The sequence below is a fragment of the Pagrus major genome, chromosome 19 (genome assembly GCF_040436345.1).
Source record: "Pagrus major chromosome 19, Pma_NU_1.0".
In the NCBI taxonomy this organism is placed as follows: domain Eukaryota; kingdom Metazoa; phylum Chordata; class Actinopteri; order Spariformes; family Sparidae; genus Pagrus; species Pagrus major.
Window position 1 is genome coordinate 28,768,042 of NC_133233.1, and position 21,753 is coordinate 28,789,794.

General features: G+C 42.4%; 2 protein-coding genes across 2 annotated transcripts in view; one reads left to right on the forward strand and one right to left on the reverse strand.

Moving 5' to 3' along the window:
* lyrm4 (LYR motif containing 4) overlaps positions 1 to 15,351 on the reverse strand; it is a 41,763-nt gene extending 26,412 nt beyond the window's left edge. The window contains exons 1-2 of the mRNA XM_073487862.1: positions 15,166 to 15,351; positions 1,128 to 1,248 (exon numbers count right to left, since the gene is read on the reverse strand). Coding sequence (XP_073343963.1) covers positions 1,128 to 1,248; positions 15,166 to 15,251 — 207 coding nt within the window. The 5' untranslated portion in view covers positions 15,252 to 15,351. The remainder of the gene's footprint in view (positions 1 to 1,127; positions 1,249 to 15,165) is intronic.
* An 86-nt stretch (positions 15,352 to 15,437) lies between these two features.
* fars2 (phenylalanyl-tRNA synthetase 2, mitochondrial) overlaps positions 15,438 to 21,753 on the forward strand; it is an 82,687-nt gene continuing 76,371 nt past the window's right edge. The window contains exons 1-2 of the mRNA XM_073487861.1: positions 15,438 to 15,525; positions 19,254 to 19,455. The gene's annotated coding sequence lies outside the window, so the exon portion shown is untranslated. The remainder of the gene's footprint in view (positions 15,526 to 19,253; positions 19,456 to 21,753) is intronic.

A 21,753-nucleotide genomic window follows, 5' to 3' on the forward strand; every position in this document is an offset into this window, starting at 1 on the left:
GTAACTACAGGTCACAGTTACAAAAAGCTCCGTCATCACTTTTAAACCATCTTCAGACACACAGACGGTGGTGCTGCTGGACTCACACTCTTATGGTGTTTGTTATATTCATCACAACGCAGCATTTTTACAGCGGTAATCAAAAGGGACACCGCTTTAAATACCACATGATACCGTGTTTCCACCCAACCACGCTTCAGTCAGCTTTCTTAGCATCTACATTACTACAACAACAACAACATCATCTGAAGTCCAGCAAACATCGCTATGCTTCAGTTGAAATATATAAATAACTGCTGGACGATTGTCTTGAAGCTTGAAATACATCCCATAATAACTTTGATGACTTTTCATCTGGTCAAAGCTTTTGTGTCCAGTACTTTGGTTCATGAAACACCTGCAGAACTGGAGACGTTCAGCCTCAGCTCCACTTTGTTTTTACTGCTGATTTAAGAACTATAATTTAATTTAAATTGAATCAATTTCTTTTCTATTTTATTTCATCTTTGTTTTTTGATCTACTCAACGTTTCCCATTCGAAGAGCCCAAATATATTTATCTGTTCTTTGTGAAACGTGCTGTCTAAATATGATAATTCTTCCCTCTATGATGTGACTGTCTCCTGCCTGCAGACGTCAGTATGCAAATCTGATCATTAAAGTTTCGACTCCTGCAAACTCAAATAAAATGTTCAGAGTTGACTGTCAGTCAGACGGTTTGTTTGCTAAAATGGAAAAATATAAACGCACTAAAAGGTCTGATGGACAGCAGTGTGTGTGTGTGTGTGTGTGTGTGTGTGTGTGTGAGTGTGTGTGTGTGGAGATGAAAGGCGGTAAGAAAGAGGCAGACAGAGGGACTGACAATCCCCTGTTGGGAATGGCCAAGAGACTGCTGATGCATTATGGGAACAAAGTGACCAGCAGTGAGGTGATTAGCCCGGAGTTGCCACGGTAATGAGGGAGTGTGTCTTGTGTTGGTGAGTGTGTGTGTGTGTGTGTGTGTGTGTGTGTGTACGACAGGTGGTCAGTCAGTAAACAGGTGTTCATCTGCATACTAGTCAACCTGGTTAACCGGAGGGAGAGTCGTGTGTGTGTGTGTGTGTGTGTGTGTGTGTGTGTGTGTCTCACCTGTCTCTGCATCAGTGCCAGTGTTTGTTGTCCCTCCGCCATCAGTCTTGCCACCATTTTTGGATCCTCTACTGTCGTGTTGGCCCTGAAGGCATCACGCACCCGCCGCAGTGCATAGGTCCTGCAATAAACACACACACACACACACACACACACACACTTCAGTTTCATTCGCAAAGAGTAACGTGCGATAAAGAAAAGGAGACAGAAGACAATAAAAATATCAAATATGTGCAGTCGAGACACTAAACTCTCTGAGGGGTTTATGAAAGCAAACAACAAGCAAACAAACAAACACAGAAACCTGACATCATCAGAGGTGGGATGGGAAAAAACAAAATGAGACAAGACAGAAAAAGAGACAAATTAGCACAGATGAGATAAAAATAAAACCTCAAGGCAGCAACATGAAACACACAGCGAGAGCTGAGGTGGAGACACTGTCAACCCGACGACTCATTGATGTAAAAATGCACAATATGTATTTCCGCCTCTATGGGTCTGAAAAATAGAAAATAAAAAATAGGTTTGGCGAGTGTTGTGTGGGGAGGACAGATCCAGACCTGCTGGAGGAATAAACACCTGGAGTCTCATCAGGTTCTGATCCGGAGCCGTTCACCGACGGGAGGAGAGCTCAGAGTTACTTTTGAACTTGTGGATTTATCTTCACTCCTGTTTATCAGCCTGACTGCAGCAGTGATCCGGAGGTGACCTCCATTGTCGGGTGGTTCTGTTCTGTAATGTTGACTGCTGACTGGAGCTGGAGGGGAAATGGACTTTACTTCATGAAGGTAACGTTACAGAGAGGAGACAGAGAACCAGAACCAGAACCAGAGTCTCTGCTGAGTGCTGACTTCACTCAGAGCTTCACCTCAACTCTCTGATGTGTTAAAGTTTTCTTCTCGTTGTGTTTGGTCTCGCTCTCAGACTTCCTTCCTCTCTCTCTGACTCTCTCCTGAAGTTACAGCCACAGACGACCAGATAAAACTCAGCGTCACCTCGAGGACACTGGAGGATTTCTCTGCTTTAACTTTGTTGGAAACGTTTGAGATGATGTGAGAACACAACTCAACAACATGAAGAACAAAGGTCCAGTCGGTTTTACACATTTTGATACAGAAAACTTCCAAACTATATCTTTAGTGCAGGTTTAAGGGATTCAACATGTTACAGAAGCTCGGGTGACTAACTTTCCTTAAACAATATCTTCCAGTTTACTTTAAGAAACGTGTTTTTTCCATTGGGGAGCTCAAAATACTACAATACCCATGAGCCTCAGCCTGTGTTGCTATGGCAAAGAAGACAATCAGAGACGTGAATCAGAGTTTTTCGTGAATTTGTCGTGGAACTTGTGAACAAACACGGCGGCATCACTTCTGAACATCATCGTCGGCTTTAAGAGAATGTGAAGCTCTGTGATTGGATGCAAACAAAATGCACCATGGGAGATTTTATGTCCACAATCTTCTTGGGTCCTTCATGTCTTTAAGTGAAATATAAAACAATAACAGAAACACTCAGACGTGTTTCCTGCTGACGTTACTTTAGAGATGAATCAGCTGAGCTGCAGGTCAGCAGGACTCCACGCTACGCTCCTCTGACCAGCGCTGTTTGATTTCCTGCAGCTTCGCACCAGGAAACATGAACATAAAGCAAGAGCTGCAGAACAACCGGCGATCAATAACCCAATGGTCAATGGAGAGAGTGTGTGTGTGTGTGTATCTATATATGAGTACTTCGATGACGTGTGTGTGTGTGTGTCTGTGATGTTCTTTGAGATTCTTGTTCAAAGTGAATAACTTTGTCTTCTCTCTGAAACTTCATCACATCTTCATGATGTTCAGATCTGGAGTTACTCTCAGGAGTTCAACAGGGAAATTATCTTCACTATAACCACCGATATACTCATCGGAACCGACTCTGGTTTGTACGACGACGTCCACAATAATCAGAAATATAGCTGAAATCGCATTTTTTATGATTCTTCCACGCAGGATTGTGCTGCGTTCACGTGCTCCTCGGTGCTTCTTCTTTCCGAGTTGGGAAGTCGTAGTACCGTGTGTTCATGTGCCGAATGTGGGAACAACATAGACGCCAAAGGGAAGTCGTTTTGCATTTTATCGCTCAGAGCGTTGAAACAACACGTTGACAGCTGGTTCCAGTGTTTAAGCAAAGGAAACGATACAGTGACGATACAAAACATGACTTTGGTAACAGTTCACCATCAACTGTCGCCAGCCGTGTTTCAGCATCATATGACGTCATCCAAGTGAAATTTCCCAGTCGGAAAAATGTTGTTCTGATAATTCTGACAGCACATGAACCGTCAGTGAATGCATGCAGGAAATCAGGACGTGAACAGAACAGGGTAATTCTGCACAGGACTGGGACCGGCCCGGACAAAACAAACAAGCTCGTACCTAAAAATGGGGGCTGGTGCACCTACTTCAGACGGCGTGAATGCTAACGCTTTTAGCTTCGCAGCTACAATGAAGATTTCATCTTGTAAATATCATCTCCTCGGATCAGTTTGTGATCTCGGGGCTTCTGCAGACTGATTCCAGCAGACGAGCTGTGTGGAGACATCTGATGTTTTCTTGGTTGTTTTTTCAGCTACTTCAGTGGTTTAGCAGAATGCTGCAACTCTGTTTTACCGTCTCCAAAGAGACTCAACTGAATATATATTAGTTGAACTCGCAATTTAGTAAAGAACGTTTATTGAAGGTTTAAACTGACTGATGTCTCATGTTGGCTGTTCTGTTTTAGAGCTTTCTGAATCAATATAACTTTAACAGGCTCGACTAGAAAGACTAATAAGAGGTGGTGTTTTATATTACAGATCCATAAATCGACCAATTATGATTTGAATAAAAGCCTTGGAGGCTTACTGAGGTAAAATGTATTGTGTTTGAGCTGAGTTGAGTTTCTAAGCGCATTTTCACTTCTATTAAAAAACAAATTGCTTCTTTTCAGCACAATAAATATTCATTCTCCCGCATGTGTTGAATTGTATCTCAAATATTTCCTGGAATTAGTAATTAGTAATCAGTACGTGTCAACAACTCAACACTTTCTACATCTTCCCAACACAATACCACATGACATCATCTCTTACTCCCTTCAAGGAAACTTTTAATCAAACATGCAACCTTGAGATTTGTTGAACTAACGTGAACATGAGCGTGACTCCCTCATAAATAGATTTTTGTAAAGTGCAGAGTGAATTATTTTTCTACACCAGCAGCTGCTGTACTGTCCAAACGTGGGTGTTTGCCAAGTTGGACCTCAGTAACCTCAAATCCAGACAGCGCCGGACAAACTCACTATTTTCAGCTTTTGTTTCAGCTTGAGGCCACGATGACCAGAGTCCAGAATAATAAATCATCAGGAAGCAAATCAAAACAGACAAATTGGAAACACTGAAGTATTTCCTGACAGGAGCTGCTGAAGAGAAAATGATTATTGGTTTAATTTTCTGCTCTTTTTCTCGATAACACTCGGGCCTCATTACAGCTGGCAGCTCCTCTGATGTGGGGAAACTACAACATCGACCTTGGGAAGTTACAGCGCTGCCTGGCGAAGCCATTCATCTTCCCCGTCTGTCTTTGTGTCGCAAGCTCATTTAGGATTTAAGACAGAACCAATAAAAGTGTGATGGATCTGATTTACATGCTGTGGTTAAATACAGGGAGCGTCACAAGGACATGACGGAGGAGTGACGAGGAAACAGGCTTAAATCCCTCTGAAGGTGAGACGGAGGGAACGACAGTGGATGAATGGAGGAAGGTGAGGATGGAAGAACTAAAGAAGGAAGGAGAGAGAAGGTTTTGTCCTGTTCTTACTCCTGGAACATTATGTAAAATGATCCTAAACGTCTCTCCCAGTCTCGCTCAAAGTAAATTCATGCCGTTGTTGAGTACAGACATGGTTTTGGGCTCTTTTGAAAAGTTAAATTATTTTCTTTCTCCCAAGCTGTGCAGCCCTGCAACTGCCCCTATTAGCTGGAAAACACAATGGGTCCACATCATATAGTCAAAGTTCAAATTTAATAACAATATCACTGAAAATGAACACTGAATGATGAAAGGATGAAAGGATGAAAGGAAGTAAGAACCTAATGAGGACAGACAGGAGGAAAAAAAGTCAAGGATGGAAGGAAGCGATGAAGGAAGTAAAGATGGGGTGCAGTAAAGGATGAAGTGATGAAGTGAAGAGTAAAACCAGGCGGGTGTAAACAAAGACAGGAATCAAAGATGGAGAAAAGCGCTAATAAAAGAAGTCAAGGAGAAGGAAGAGCGATTCAGAGTCTTTAGAACGAAAGAGAAAATGAGGACGAAGGAGACAAAAGCTGCTGACAGTTTGTCATTCAGACGTCCGTCTCTTTATCGTTCGTCCTCCTCAGTCTGAAGCTCAGCGGGGCCGAAGACGAGGCCTTCAGGCTCCTCCATCAAACTGATTCATACGCAGCCCTCAGCTAATGGAGCCAGCGTAATGAGCAGCGCCACTAACGAGCACAACAAAAGACAGAACAACAAAGAGATCAGAAAGTGCTGGAACTGATCAACAGGGAGGGAGGAGATGACGGCCGGCTGCGTGTCCAGTCTGGACAGGAAGTGACACAAGAAGTGACGCAGGAGTGAACCTCCTGAACCTAAACAATCAGCGAGTGTACAGCGTTGTATGCTGCGATGGTCGTGTCATTATGTGAGTCACTGGCGACCGACCTACTGAGTCAATTAGGTGTGAGGATGTGTTCGAGTGTCCTGTGAAAGGTTTAGTCTAGTTGGTTTAGCTGATTGTGAAGTAGCCTTGAACTTCGTTCCTGACAACCAGACTCATTTTGGATTGCTCATGGTTGTTTTCACAAGTCCTTATAACTTATTCCTGCAAAAAAAAGCAAATTAACTTGAGTCCATTCAGAACTTTTCATGTCATGTCTTCTTATTTTTCATCAGATTAAGGAGAGCGGCATCAGAAAGAGTATCTAAAAGTGTTGTATCGATAAAAATCAGATAACGATACGGATCTTTACTTATCATGAAGTCTGGGATCTTGTCTTCTCAGAGTTTGACGTGAGACTAAAAGTGAGGATATCTCTCATCTGTAACTTTGACTGACTGATCTTTGACTCCCACAAGCCCTCAAACTTTATGGAAGTGAAATTCCTGCAGAGCTCCTTTAATGTCCTCGATCACACACCTGCACTTCCTCTGCTCCGACAGGTCGAAACATCTGCCGTGATCAAGGCATGGCTATTCTTTCTATTGATTATCGTCAGCAGCAGATAGCATGGAGATTATTTACTGTACGCTGAGCTGCTGTGTGTGAATTGTTATCTTTTAAAGTGCGTGAATGATTTAACTGTGTGTCTCGTCACTTAAACTTCAGAGGGAATTCTCTTGTGTGATCTCTGGAAGATGAGAAGGAGGAGAAGGAGGAGGACGAGGAGGAGGAGGTGAGAAGAGGAGGAGGTGAGGAGGAGGACATTTCCACCATCGCTTTAGTCGTATTGCTGACAGCTTTTCACTACACACACACACACACACACACACACACACACTCACTCAGATGACGACACTGTGTGACTGAATCCACCGGGGAGAGTTATTTTTAATGAAGACAAGGGAAGACATAAGGAGGACACAGAGGAGAGAGAGACAGATGGAGAGACATCGATGACAAACCAGAACAAGAGAGAGACGAGGTGAGAGACAGTTTGACTCAGCTTCACATGAAAGACAAAAACACTGAATCAGTTTGTGACTTGCTGTGGTTTTTGTTGTTGTTCCTACGCTGAGAAATGACCTACTTCTGACAGTCTGCTTCTTCCTCTTCCATCCACCCTTCCTCCATCTTTCCCTCTCCGTCTGTCTCTAACACACCTGACAGGTTGAAGCTCAGCACGGCTTTTTTCCCCTGGTTTTTAAAAAAACGTCTTTTTGAGGCAGAGCTGTGAGATACAGTGAACACAGAGGAGGGCAAAACATCCATTTTCTGATTCAAATCAATCCTCATCTGAACGATACGATATCAATTGATTAAAACCAAAGATCAGCCTTTAATTATACTTCATGTCTGTTTCCTGTGGTGCAAATTAACACTCACTGTTTGGCGAGTAAACCTCAGTGTCATCTGCAGATGTGGACTCAAGTCAACGTTCTGATGACTTGCAACATGATTCAACAGAAAGTAAAAGACTTGTGACCCGACTGGAGGCAGGTTGACTTGGATGAGTTGTCCGTGTTTATTTTATGTTTTAGTTTAGTTTTTGTAGTTTGGCTTATATAATAATACTTTTGATTGAGAAGAATTAAGAAAGTTGTTTTACGTACATTTATTTCTCTATATCTCAATGTGGAGTTTTATCCATCTACGTTTCCATTCTCCAATAAATCCTCCCTAAAAGCTCAACATCTGCATCCGTTTGATTTTTCTCCTTCTCTGTACTCGACATCTCCCTGTGCTGAAATGATACACTGTGTATGTTAATAACCCCAAACTGGCTCGATTTATGTTTAAATTACATTTCAGTGTTTACGCTGTGCTTCCTGTTACCATTAGCTGCTGCACTGATCTGATTTTCCTGTTTCACCTCACTCCTGTTTATTTCTCTCTCTCTCTCTCTCTGTCTCACTAACAAAGCTCTCCAAATTCGGCCAAACTCTCCCACCTTTCCTCCCAGGAAGTGCTGCGAGCGCCTGCATCAGCTGTTATTGTACTCAGACTTCAAAATACAGCCTGCAGCAACGTCTGGCATATTCAGGTCATTCCACAACAATCCAACAAGTACACCGGCACACCACAAACTGAGGCTGACGAGGGGAAGCCCACAGCAGGATTCAAACTCTCCGTTTTGACAAATCGTTCTTATAACTGGTGCAGCGCCTGTTCAAAACACGCTGCTCAGCTCAGATTATCTGGTAATGTGAGGCGTTCACAGATCCAGTCTGAAGCTCCTGAACCGCTCACATGCTCAAACATGTTTGATATAAACGATGGAAGATCTGGATGATTACATCCGTACACTATGACTGCAACAACCAATGAGAGGCATCCCTGAGCAGCTGACGGTGCTGCCAAACATTGGTAAACTATCTAGCTGTAGAGGCTAATGTTAGCTAGCATGCTACTGTCGACAGAAAGTTAAAATCTCTCCTCCAGTTCTTTCTGAAGAATAAAAACCTGCGTTGACGGCGTCTCCCCAATCATCCCGACTTGTTTAACCCTCACACTGCAGCAATCTTCAATTTGTTTACATCTACTTCCCCATGAGATCATGTGAGAGTCGAGCTTCAGTCTGCAGAGCGCTGAAGCCACGCCCCTGCTGCTGCATGGAGTGGTGTTCGCCGTTTATCCAAACTGTATTATTATTGAACATATCGCGTGTCCAGACTTCAACACTTCACTTCCTCCAGTCCTCAGCAACAAAGCTGCCAAGTGTGAAGTAGTTCGGATGAACACTTCTCGAGATATGTGAAGGACAGACAAGGACAGACACTTGTGCCTTGTCCACATTTATTCTGATATTCTTCTCAGCGGATATTTTTACCCTCTAATAAACAAAATAAAATCCTGTCCACACCTTCGTTTTACAAAATATCTCCGTACACAAGAGACGCCAAAAACTATTACAAATGCTGGAACTTGCACACCAGGCCAGTCGGTGGTGATAAAGTCTAAATCACATTAAATAACAGAAGAACATTCTGAGCATGTGCAGTGAACTTTTCCCCTTCGGCAGTCGTGACAGAGGTTCACCACACTTGCAGACTTGCGGACTTTGCAGGGAGGTCTGTGAGTCTTGAGGGCTGTCCAAACCCACAATCTATCCAGTCCAGGACTATCCAGGACTTTCTGCAGACATCCAGAGAGTCCGCTTGGGGTGCAGTGATTTAATTATCCACAATTCATTGCGATACAGGAGTGACGGAATTTATTATGAATGTGTAAAACAATTACTTACTTACAACTTACGTTACTTGAATTGTGTTGGCCAGAAATAAAATTTAACCACATCATGATACAGAAACGTGTAGAAGGTAAGGTTATAGAGGGAAGTAACTCGCAGACTTGATGTGATGACAGTGAACACGTCGCGGTATGTAAGACTGAAGTCCACCAGGGCTCAGTCTGGTGTCCAGAGGGTGGAGATTTGGATGCAGCCTTAACATTAACAGTAGCAGCTACTTGTTCATTTATTTACAGTTATTTGACTCATATTTCCTGAGGCTCACCGCCGGAGGTGTTTCAGAGAAACTGAAAGAAAAGGTGATTCATTTGTGTGAATGGATGACGAGGTGGAGCGAACTGAGGCGTGAAGTCATCGTTTCTCCAAACGCTCCGACTTACCTGTCCACAGAGTCACTTAAGAAGGCGACCTACGACCTCGCTTGTGTTCGGACGAGAGGCCAAAACGTACAGGAAATGTTTGTTTTGCAAAATAATCGTATGAGTGTGGACGAGGCTTTAAACTCCAGTCTTGTGTCCTAAAATCAAAGATATACATATTGATAAGCAGAAAGTTCTTTAAATTAACCCGTGTTGTCGCGTTCACCACTCATAACCACTCTTTAGGTTCAGTTTCTTGGACCAACAGTCAACAAGCCAAAACTCTTCATTTACTGAATGACAACGAAAAGCTACAAATCGTCACATTTAAGACGCTTAAAAAAAACAATTAATCAATTAACTCATTTTCTTTTGATTGAAAATGTGATTAATCGACTGACTGTTGGCTCTTTGAGGCAGCGTCTGCCACCAGTGCACCAGCAGCACAACACATAAATTAGACGAGGTGGTTGCAGTTTTAATGGACTACAAAGTCCACAGAAAACTCGTTGTGGAAGTTCTGATCCTTTCATTTTCAGATGTGTGTTTTCTCTGCCAGGACCGACTCTCCACACATGAGGTCTGCGAGGCGGTGGACCGAACCAGCTGCCCGTCTCTGGAATTTATTTTATTTGGACCAGCAGCGGGAGGAGGCCATCTCTCATCTGGCCGCTCAATAATTCAACACAGCGGCGGTCCGCATGAAGGCTAGCAGGGAGCGCCGGCTCTCTGATGTCCGTGTGGAGGGCTGTGTGTTCTGACAGTTGAAGACGCTGTCCCAACCTCACCCCAACCACACACACACACACACACACACACACACACACACACACACACACACACACACACACACACACACACACACACACACACACACACACACACACACACACTTCACAGGACTGAAGATGAATAAAATGGGGGGAGAAGATGAAGATGAGCAAACATAGCTGAGATGTATGGGTTGAGAACGGAGCGTTTCAGCCTCTAATACAGACTTTGTGGCGATAAAAGCAGTTTTAAAAGCCCAAATGGTCGCAGCTGTGGGAGGATATGTCATGAGAGCCCAGAGGCTTCTCATATACATCCCATAATGTTCAATTTTAAAGAGTGCCTGCTGAATGTGAGCACAAACACACCGACGGATATGAAGGGACAAAAGGTCACAGATTGCTGTAGAGAACAGAAAGCAATAAGGTGCAGGTGCAGCTGACCTGGTGCATTGTGGGCCGCGGCGTCCAGCTCAACGATGCATGGACAGTTTAGATTAAGTATGTTGAGCTTCATGTTTGATAGATAAAAATACTGATTGGATTTTAAAATGCTTTCTGCAACATTCAGGAAAAGTTGATTTCACAATAAGAAATGTTATCTGCTGTCACACCAAACTCCATTCACAAATTCAACACTTTAAAGTTCCTTTGCTTACATGCTAATGTAGACTTAGCAACAATTATTATCAGTAACTTTTTGAAAACCGCATGAGCTGCTCTTCACATCGGCATGAATTAGATCCACCAAATTTTGTTAATTCAAAAAGAAAATACATCACTTTTAAAGCTGGTTCACCTGCTATAGTGGTAGCTATAGTTACCGGTTGTTGACAAGCGATGCAGCATTCAAAAGGCTTTTTTAAAATACTTTTTTAAAATTTATTTATTTATTTATTTATTTTTTTAAATGGAGTCTGGTGCAGAGCTCATCACGTAAAGCAGGTTGAATAAAATCACATCCTGCAAGCTTCATGGAGAACAACAAGGGAGGGAATCACAGAATAACTCACGATGTGATTAACGACACGTTGCCCATGGTTACGATAATATCACAATATACTTGAAATATTCCAAGACAAACAAAGACACAAACATGGCTCAGTAAATAAAGTTTACAGAAGGAGTCATGAAGTAGTGAGTTGAACCGTCAGGAGTCTGTTCATGTTTTGATAAAAATATTGATATTTGGCGTCAGTGTCAATTGTATTGCAAGAGGAAGCGATACGATACACTGACGAATCAATATTTTATCCCATCACCAGAGAACAATGGGACAAAACAGCACCATTAATGTTTGAACTGAATTATTCTCCGGTTGAGCTCAGCTAAAAACACAAAAACACTGAATCTGTCAGCATGTAGGCCTGTTTGTACCCGCTGCTGACAACCTGATCCTCACTTCACCTGATCTCTGCTCGGAAACAAGCGCGACCGTAATGAAAACTGACAACAAAATGAAACGCGCGCACACACACGTGAAAAGGTAAATAACATAAATAAAATATTGTGTTGGTCCTGCAGTTGTCGAGGAAACTGAATACAATTATAGAAGACAAAGGAAATGAAGTGGAAGATAAATCAGCCTCACTGCACCGATAATAAACTGACAATGCAGCTCAATATAAACCAACTTTGAGACATGATTTCAAAAATAAACAGAAGCGACTTGAGCAGATTAAATCCAATATTAATCCAATAACAGTCTGAAGCTTCTCAAACTGTATTAGCCTCCTCAGCAGCAGCAGCAGCAGCAGCAGGTCGGACTGATGTCCAGAATAAATGCAGAGCGTGTCACAGTCAGTTAGGCAGAACACAGTGAATCCTGATGGGACCCGAGCAGCAGGACGCCTGCACACAAATCAGGTCAGTGGCCATCTACAAACTGGGCCACGGACTCTGAACCAGAGCTGAATTTATAACAGCAGCTTTGCTCAGAAACCCTGCGACCTCTGTGTCCAACACACTGCTGCTAACACCCACATCTGCTCACAGCGAGGGCAGCCTCCAAGATACAACGCTCATTCGCTCAGTCAGTTCATCTAGTGAGACAAAATACCTCTCAGTTTAATACAATTCAACAAGAGCTCAACATAGATCCTCCACAAACTCCCTGAAACTGTTTCAGCATCAACTCAACTGTCGCTGCAGTGACGAGTCGACTAGTCGATCAACAGAAAATAAATCTGCGCTATTTTTCATTTTAAGTCATTTATTAAAGAAAGAAGATAAAGGTGCGTCTCCAGTGTGAGGACTTGCTGTCAGAAGAAATTAACCTCATTCTCTCACAGAATAAAAGAATAAATGTTCATCCATCTCCATTTCTTCTCGATGTTAACAAGACTGAGTTCAAACTGTTCGGGAAACTTCTGTTACTTGCAAGGAAATGTCGGCCCGACTCTAAAATGAGTCGTGTGGCTCAAAAATCAGGTCAAAAATGGGCTAAAATCGTTCAGTGTATACTTTGGATTCTGCAGTCGCTTGTTATCGAGCACTGCCTGGACAGTTATCGGTTTGTGATTATTTGTAGTTGTGTTGTTTTTTCTTATGTATGTATGTATTTTCATTTTTGTCTGATATGTATGATGTCGGTGGGTTCACAGTGAAATAATAATAATAAACAATTTCAAATGTAAAGTTGTTTTTTTGGTTGCGTCTTCTGAAACCTTCACAGCCACAGAGCACTTAAACAGTATATTATGTTAGCCTCATACACACTGAGGACCAAAGTGAAAGTGAAACATCAACAGCGTCTGCTGCAGAAGAAACCAAAGCTCATTCAAGATCACATTCACGTTTGTATTAAAAGTTACCCAATGAGTAACCTTACTCAAGTGAGCAGTGTGCTGCAGGGTTCACTCAGTGTGTCTCCACAGGAGTGGTAAAATAAAACATGATGTAACATCATGTAATATCATTTCTTGGAGGGACAGACAGAAATAGTTACCATGACGTCAAACACACTTCCCAGCTTTCCTTCTATAACTACACAAGAGCTGAAGTTTTTACGCTAACCAATCAATTAGTTTTTCAATTTGTTAAATCTGCATCAGTAGATGTTTTGGCCACAATCTGTGAACACAACACTGATAAATCATCACCTTATGAAGACGAGATGAGGAGACTGAGACTGAGGCAGACAGAAAAGCTGCAGGAGGTAAAACAGACCTGGAAATGCTCAGAGAGGAGGGGAACTGTAGAGTCTGCTGATAATAACTCTCTGCGGGAAGATTATGAGTCATCATTTGATACATAATTAATATAAAGATATTAATTAGAGGAGCTTTACTGAACACACAAGACAGAACCAGGTCTCATCCACAGTGGGAGCTTCACTGTGTGGCCAGCAGCTGTCAGAGACTAAAGAAGTACTGACATGTTTTATCTCCTCACAAACGCCGTTGTTGGAGCAACATCTGGAGTTTTTACTACAGATGCTTTAGGATTGCTGATTTGTTTGGTTTTCCTGCTTTCAGTTTACTGCTGAACAAACTAGCCACATGCTAACTGTCTGAGGCTAATACAAGTGACTGCAAAAACAGTCGGGCTAACAGGAAGACAGCTCTGGAGGAGAGTCGGTGCAGATCCAGACCTTCTGGAGGAATAAACACCTGGAGTCTCATCAGATTGAAAGTGGATTCATCTTCACTCCTGTTGATCAGCCTCCTCTCAGCCACCATCAGTGTGCTGTTAATCACTAACTTACAGCTATCTGTGATCTGTCAAACCTTTATTCAGTTTGTGCAATTTAGAGCAAATCATTTGTTGAGTGCTCATTTAAATGATTTTTTACTTAAATTCCAAACATGGCACAGTCGGCCTTTAAAATGTGAGGATATGTTGCTTTTTTGTATCGTGTGATATGAAACTCAGTATTTTTTTTTTTGTCTTTCTGGCAAAACAAGAAGTTTGAAGACGTCAGTTTATTTGAATTATTTTCTGATTCTTTGATTGAACGGAAACAAATATTACTCAGGAGATTCATGAATATTGGATTAATCTTTAGCTGTAGCCACATAGCTCGGGGAAAACTTAGGACAGACAACATGCTGCTGTGGGTAATCACAGACATCCCTCAAGTCCCTGTGGAGTCTGCAGCCAGAGTAATTAAGTACTTAATGGGCTTACAGACAGTTTAAACCATGTTTGGGACAGAGTTCCTACTCTTTTCTACAGATCCTTTTCCAGGACTCTTTCAGTGACGATCTAACTGGTGCAGCAGACAGGGAGCACATCCACACACTGACACGTCCCTTAATCAACCAATTTATAGCCACAATGCCTTTTTCTCTTGTGAATCACAGTGTCCAGGGCTGCTGGGAGTTTTGTTTTCATCAAGAGCAACAGTAGATATATTAAAGAAAAAATAAGACCCTTAAAGCGAACAACTCACTGGTTTTATTTTAAGAAAGATCTATGTTTTTATAATAATAAACAGGATACTACTAATACCAGGCTGTATGGTGTAGTTTATCTAATGTTCCAGGACAACTCAAGATTTTTCTATTTTTCCATGACTAGAAAACTGGTCAACTGTTTTCCAGATGTGTAGAAATAGAAAAAAACCCCGCAAAAACAAGTACGTGAAAATCACCGGAATGCTCCTTTAAATGCTCACCAACACCGTTAAAGACCAGATTAAAACTAATAACCACAACAAACCGACACAGTATGATTAACTCCACCTGTGTGACCACCTGAACGCGCCCTGTGAACCGCTGTGACTCGTGCGGGACTCTCAGTGCGGGACTCAGTGCGGGACTCTGAGCAGATGTTGCGTTTTGTTTAGTCACAGTTGGGTAACAGTGATGACACTGAACTGACAGCCTGGCTGATGTAAACACACATGTTAGCCGCTAAATTAGCATCTTTCCAGCCGTTGACAGTCAGTTCAAACCGGCCAGCGGGACCGTTCAGACCAGCCAGAGGTCGTCTCTTACCTGTAGTTGTACGAGGGGAACTTCTTGCTCTCTGTCAGCATCATTTTGTAGAGAGAAATCACCTGAGCTCGTGTGGACGCCGCCATGATGCTGCTACTAGCGCTGCTCTGACCGACTGAGCCTGAGGACCCTTAATGACGGGCGTCCAAAGAGTGCCTGAGCAGAAACACGTGTTTCCTGTCACAGTTTCTCCTCCGGTGTTCATTTATTTAAAGCCACTTTCACATTTATAGATGCTTCTGTCTGAAAAGATCACCATAAAAATTAGTTTTTGAATTTTGAACGGGATTTTTTCTCCAGCTGACGAACAGGCACGTCACCGCCGCCTGAACGGCAGCTCAGCGCTGGTGTGTGCAGAAGGTGAGTTAGCCTCGCTCATTTTAACCTGCTGTAAAGTGCGCGTTAATACACGACTGATGGGTTTTAATGAATGAACGGTGCTGTGAGCTTATAGCGGCTCACCTCACAACACAAACCGGCACCGTGCCGGGTCACACTGCGCTTCATTTCCCGGTTAAATAGTCCTTGTTATGGGTCAGCATGTTAGCTGCTCTGCTACAAACACTCTGACAGAAGTGCAGATATCAAGTCAGCTTGTTTTAAGTGTGATGAAGAGTTGAACCAGAGACAGAAACGCAGCTAATGACACCTGAGAGAAATCCTTAAGGTGCCTGTGAGTTATCGTGCAGGAACGTGTTGGTGGTGTCACTGTGTGCATGTGTGTGGTGACAGTGTGTGGTGACAGTGTGTGACCTCTCTGTCAGGTTATCCAACAGGTAACAGTCAGCTGATCTCTTCCCTCATGTCAGGATCACTAACATCACACTGAACCTCTTGAAACCACGTGTTCTCAACAGCTTTGAAGTTTTATAGCATATTAAAGATTAAATTGGTCCAAACAGCACAGCTATAGCTCCAATATTATATTGTTACACTGTGATATGATATGAGACGATAGTGTTGGATTTTGGGTTAGGCAGCATCTTTTCCTTGTTTTAAAGGCTGCATTACAGTGAAGGGACGTCTTGTCTGAACTTACCAGACTGTTCTACTTGTTCTAATACTTGTATTTACCCACGTAGTCATTATATCCACATTACTGATGATTATTGATCAGAAATCTCATTGTGTTCGAAGTACCAACAGTAGGGATGCACGATACATAACAAACAGCCCAAAAATGGAAAGTTTACATTATCGGTTATCAGCAGATAAAGAAATTATAGCCGACTATAGTTGACTTAACAAGTGCAGCATTTCCACACAGTAGGTGGAGAGGACATAACACGGGTGAAAAGTCTGATCGCAGCTGGAATATCAAGTAAACCATCTTTGCTCACTACGTCTGAGCCTTTCTTACACTGTGTGCATAAAAAAAGCATAATGTTGTTTTCTATTATCCGTTATTTCATCGGTATCAGCCATGAGAGTCAGGTAATTATCGGTTATCGTATCTACTCAAAGCGTCAGTGTTGATCTGGTGGATTGGATTTGTGCCCTGACTATTACAGTTGTCATACAGAAACAATTAGTCAACCAACAGAAAATTAATCAGCAACAATTGTTATAATTGATTAATCAATTAAAATCAATGACCAAACAAAAATAAGAATCATTCACTGGTTTCAGCTTCTTTATTGTAATGATTCACTGCTTTTCTCTTGTACTCTTCTCTTGGACTGTGTGTCAAATATTTAAACTCCAGGCAAACATGTCGGACATCTTTCACTGTTTCCTGAAGTTTTCCTGACTGAAGGATTAAAGCCTCAAGTGTCGAGCTGAAGGACAGTTTCTATTCTCACTGGTGGGGTCTGACCTTTGACCTCTGGGTCAGTTTGAGTCAGCTGGGAGGAAGTGATGTCAGAGTGAAACATGATGGGAAAACAGAGGAGTTGACATTTCTGTCCCGAGTGGAGATTTGTCTTGTTAGAGAGGACCACACACACACACACACACACACGCTCAAATCAGCTGACATCAGAGAGCCTGATGTTGGGATGTTTGTGTGTGTGTGTGTGTGTGTGTGTGTGTGTGTGTGTGTGTATACAGTATGCTCTTTAGCGGTAGATGTGTGAAAGGTCAGAGACACATCCTGTTTGTTGATGTCCTGCTGTCTTTTAGTGTAAAGGTCAATGGTACTGCTGCGTGTGTGTGTGTGTGTGTGTGTGTGTGCTGGTAAAAACTCAGTTGATAACATTGATTGTCATGTCTGTCGTTCTGGTCCAATGAGGCAGTGTTTAGTGTGTGTGTGTCGTGTTGTACATCTGTCTTTGTGAGGATCGTTTGAAGCACACAGTGAAAGTGAAGTGAGGTCATTTTTCACCAACTTCATTCTCCCCAAATACTGATTCTGATTCCCAAACAGCTGATTAATCGCATCATATTGTAGATTAATTGATTAATTGCTTTGTCTATAAAAGTCAGTTGCCCAAAGCTCAAATTAAGATTTTCAAAATGCTTATTTTATTTGCCCAAAACCCCAAAATATCCTTTGTAATCCCGTACAATTCGAGCTCTAAACCCACAAACAAAATGACAACCTTCTTAACTGAGGTAATGATGCAGGAAAGAAACTAAACAGAACATGTTGGACAAAACCTGCCTGATGTTCTTTGTGCATCAGTCCAGACTGTCTTGTTAAAGGTATCAGGCACTGCCGGCTCTCTCCATTTACCCATAAATGTTTGCTCTTTGTTGATCTGTGCTCGTCTGATGAATGTTCCCGTCCTTAAACAAAGCAGCTTACCCTCACTGATGATTTCAATCTCCCGACACACCGACAGGATCAGTCAGAAACTGATCTGTGTTCTTCTACACAACCAAAAGGTCACACACTCAGTTCAGGTTTGTTTGATAAAATAGTTTGGAGTAAAGCAGCTGTCCTCATTATTGTGCACGTGGAATTGTGTGAAATGACTATAAGCAGCCTCTCTAGTAATTACATGCAGCTTCCTCTGGAGCCACAAAAGGCTTTTGAACTATTTTCACATATGTAGTTTTTCTCCCTAAGACCTGGAAAAACTAGACTGAGATACATTTATCAGTTTAGCATCAAAACAAATCTGCATTTTATAAAAATGCAGATTTTTTTTTATGGTAAACTGAGCTAGAATCAGATAAATGTTTGGCACTGCAGCTTAAAAAATAACTTAAACGATTAATCAGTAATTTAATTAGTTGCCGGTTAATTTCGGTCAACTGGTTAATCAATTAAGATTATTTGAGTCACAACGTGAGGGACACACCTGCTTTTCACTCGTCCAATCAACTCTGGAGATCCCCCAACAAATCCTCTCATCACTGTCGGTATTTATCAAACAGAATATGCAACTGTGCTGTGCTTCATCCTATCAGGGAGTGTGTGTGTGTGTGTGTGTGTGTGTGTGTGTGTGTGTGTCCCTGCAGAGGCAGCTGACTGATGACTGACGGCTCTGCAGGAGCGTCAGATCAATAAAGGAGGATTTCCTTCAGTCCCAGCTGACTGGACGAAGTCTCTCCGTCTAATCGGAGCTTTCAGTCAGTTTCCTCCACATCAACAGACGCTGCTGTCAGTGTCACCGTTCACACCGGGCCCCTAAATGCTTTTTATCCAGTCTCAATCCAATGTCACTTCTGCTTCTTCACTATCAGAGACGTACTGAGAAAACAGCTGTGTGTTTTCTGAGATAGAGACATCTTGGCAGGATTTCTCTCAGGATCTGAAATGAAGCTTTTCCTGATAGTTGTTGATAAAGAAGAAGAACTGGAATGAAAGTGAAATCTTACATTTGAAAAAGATGTAATGGAAAGCAGCCACAGCTACCTGACACAAATGTCCTGTCATGTTTGCTGCTACAATCGTTTATAAGCTGTTTCTGTACAGGGGGATTCTGCAGGTTGTCAGTGAACTTAAACATGTCATGTTCGTGATGGTGCCGCTGGAGGGTTAAAGTTCTGTCGGCCCTCAAACACTCAGTGGAAGAAGTGAGAACTCGTTCCAGACGGTCCGGGTCGTGTCGACAGGAGTCTGTTTGATGTGAGCTGCTTGTTTCTCTCCGCTGTGAGCTGCAGATTGAGTTTTCTGTCTTCTTTCTGCCTGGTGGATCAAGGCCCCCGACGTCCCCCCCATCGATCGCTTCCTCCCGTGTTCAGACCTGCGGAAGAATCCGTCTGGGACACATCAGGCCGTGACCCGTCCATCCATCCGCCTGACCCTCCATCCATACATCCACCCAGCCATCCGCCGTCTCTGTTCCAGTCCTCCAGTCCGGATCAACAAACTCTTCTGCACCGTTCGCTCCACAGACTGAGGTAGGTGATCAGGCGTGTGTGTGTGTGTGTGTGTGTGTGTGATGTTGTGGTGTTTCACTGTGTTGAACATCATATTGATCCGTGCTCTGTCCTCTACATTTCCCTTTGAGTTAAATTCTTTACATAAAGGAACAGTTCGCCCCAAAAAGTAAAATTCAGTCATCATCTCCTCCCTCCATGATGATGTAAAGTCAGGTGAAGTCCACAAAACAACCAAAAAACCATAAAATGTCTCCATGCAGCTCCTCTGCTGTTATCCAAGTCTGCAGAAGCCCTGAGATCACAAACTGATTTGAAAAGACGTTATTTACACCCTTCATTAAGATGAAATCTTCACTGTAGCTGTGAAGATAAAAGTGTTGCACGTGTGTTGAGGGTCAATAACGTCTTTTCAGATCGGTTTGGGATTTCGGGGCTTCTGGAGACTTCTGGAGTACATTTGCGGGGTCTGTACTCAATTACTTTTACTGGAGTAAAGAAGCTGAATCAGTGCTTCTACTTTTACCAGACTCTGTTTTTACACAAGTGTCTGAACTTCTACTTGAGTTTCTTGAATCTGAAGAAAGTGCTGTGAGTATCCCAACAGAACCATAGAAAAGTTAAATCATGCTGCAGATATTAAGAGGAAGCAAATTAAATCATGGAACATTGTGCTGATACGTTCAGCATCAACATTTTGTGATGTGGCAGATTTTCAAATTAAAAAATGTTTACCCGTCAAAAGAAAATATCAGAAAAGCAGATAATAAGAACGAGTGAAGGCTCATAATGGAGAAAAACGAGGACAAAATACAAGAACAGGTTAACAAATGATGTTAGAAAATACCCAAAATACTGAATAAAACATGACTGACTTGCAATTTTTAACTAGTTTCAAAATTTTCTCATTGCAGACATTTTGTGTGCACGTCGTTGGTGCGCATGCAACAACGGCAGTATTTCTATTTATTTCTGAATGAATATTTCATGTCCCTGACCTCCCTCTCACTGCATAAAGACAAATTTACGAAGCTTTCCTGGGATTTAAGCTTTATTTGGTGTTTAATGTCACACTCAGGCTGAGGAAACTGAAGTCAGCACAGCAGATGTAAACAAACCCGACCTCGGCTTTAATTGGCAGCAAAATGCAAATATAGTCAAAATGAGGCGAAGCTTTGATGTGTCGGAGAGGAGCTGGAGAAAGTCCAAATCAAGGGCCACAGCAACTGGACTGAAGGGAACATCTGTGCTGATGATTCATAATGTTTATGGTGACAAAGTTAGAGTCCTGTAGAGGGCCAGCGACACACACATCTGCAGGAAATCAATCCTCAGAGTTATGGACGAGCTGCATCCATTAAACAGCAGGTAGTAGTTGTACAGTAATGAACAAAAAACCCACAATAATTAAGAGCAGGTGTTTAAAGAGGTAACACACCGTCACCTGCAGCACGTTCACCATATTGTAGTGTTTTCTGAATGTGTACTGACACTTTGTATTGACAGTTCAGGTAAAAGGTAAAATTAGATTCTGTAGACACACGAGAAAACAAAATCAATGGATGGATATAAACTTGAGACCTCATTCAGACAGAATCAGGCGTTGTGGTCCGTTTGTGTGACGCAGTGTGAACTTTAACCTCCCAATCCACAAGGTGGCGGTAATGCACCTCACAGCAGTTTTCTTACCTCCATTAAACAACAAAGGAGAAGCTGATGCTGCTATGCTATTAGCATGCTGGTCCCTACAAGTGATTACAAGTGATTTTATTTATATGATTATTTGGTGCTTTTGTAGGAAAACACTTGCTAAACAGACTCAACCTCCATTTTGTTTTACATTTTTATTAAGTGTTGAAGCACATGAAGAGTTTCAGATGTAGACAGCAGAGCCAAAAGATTTAGTAAGAAAGATTTCTGCTTTAAAATGTCGACGACAAGACTTTTGTTCAGTGTGTTGTTGAGCGACATGATCACAGATGTTTCCTCGAAGTGACGGTGAGTTTCATCTGGTCGTCTGTGGCTGTAACTTCAGGAGAGAGTCAGAGAGAGAGGAAGGAAGTCTGAGAGCGAGACCAAACACAACGAGAAGAAAACTTTAACACATCAGAGAGTTGAGGTGAAGCTCTGAGTGAAGTCAGCACTCAGCAGAGACTCTGGTTCTGGTTCTGGTTCTCTGTCTCCTCTCTGTAACGTTACCTTCATGAAGTAAAGTCCATTTCCCCTCCAGCTCCAGTCAGCAGTCAACATTACAGAACAGAACCACCCGACAATGGAGGTCACCTCCGGATCACTGCTGCAGTCAGGTTGATAAACAGG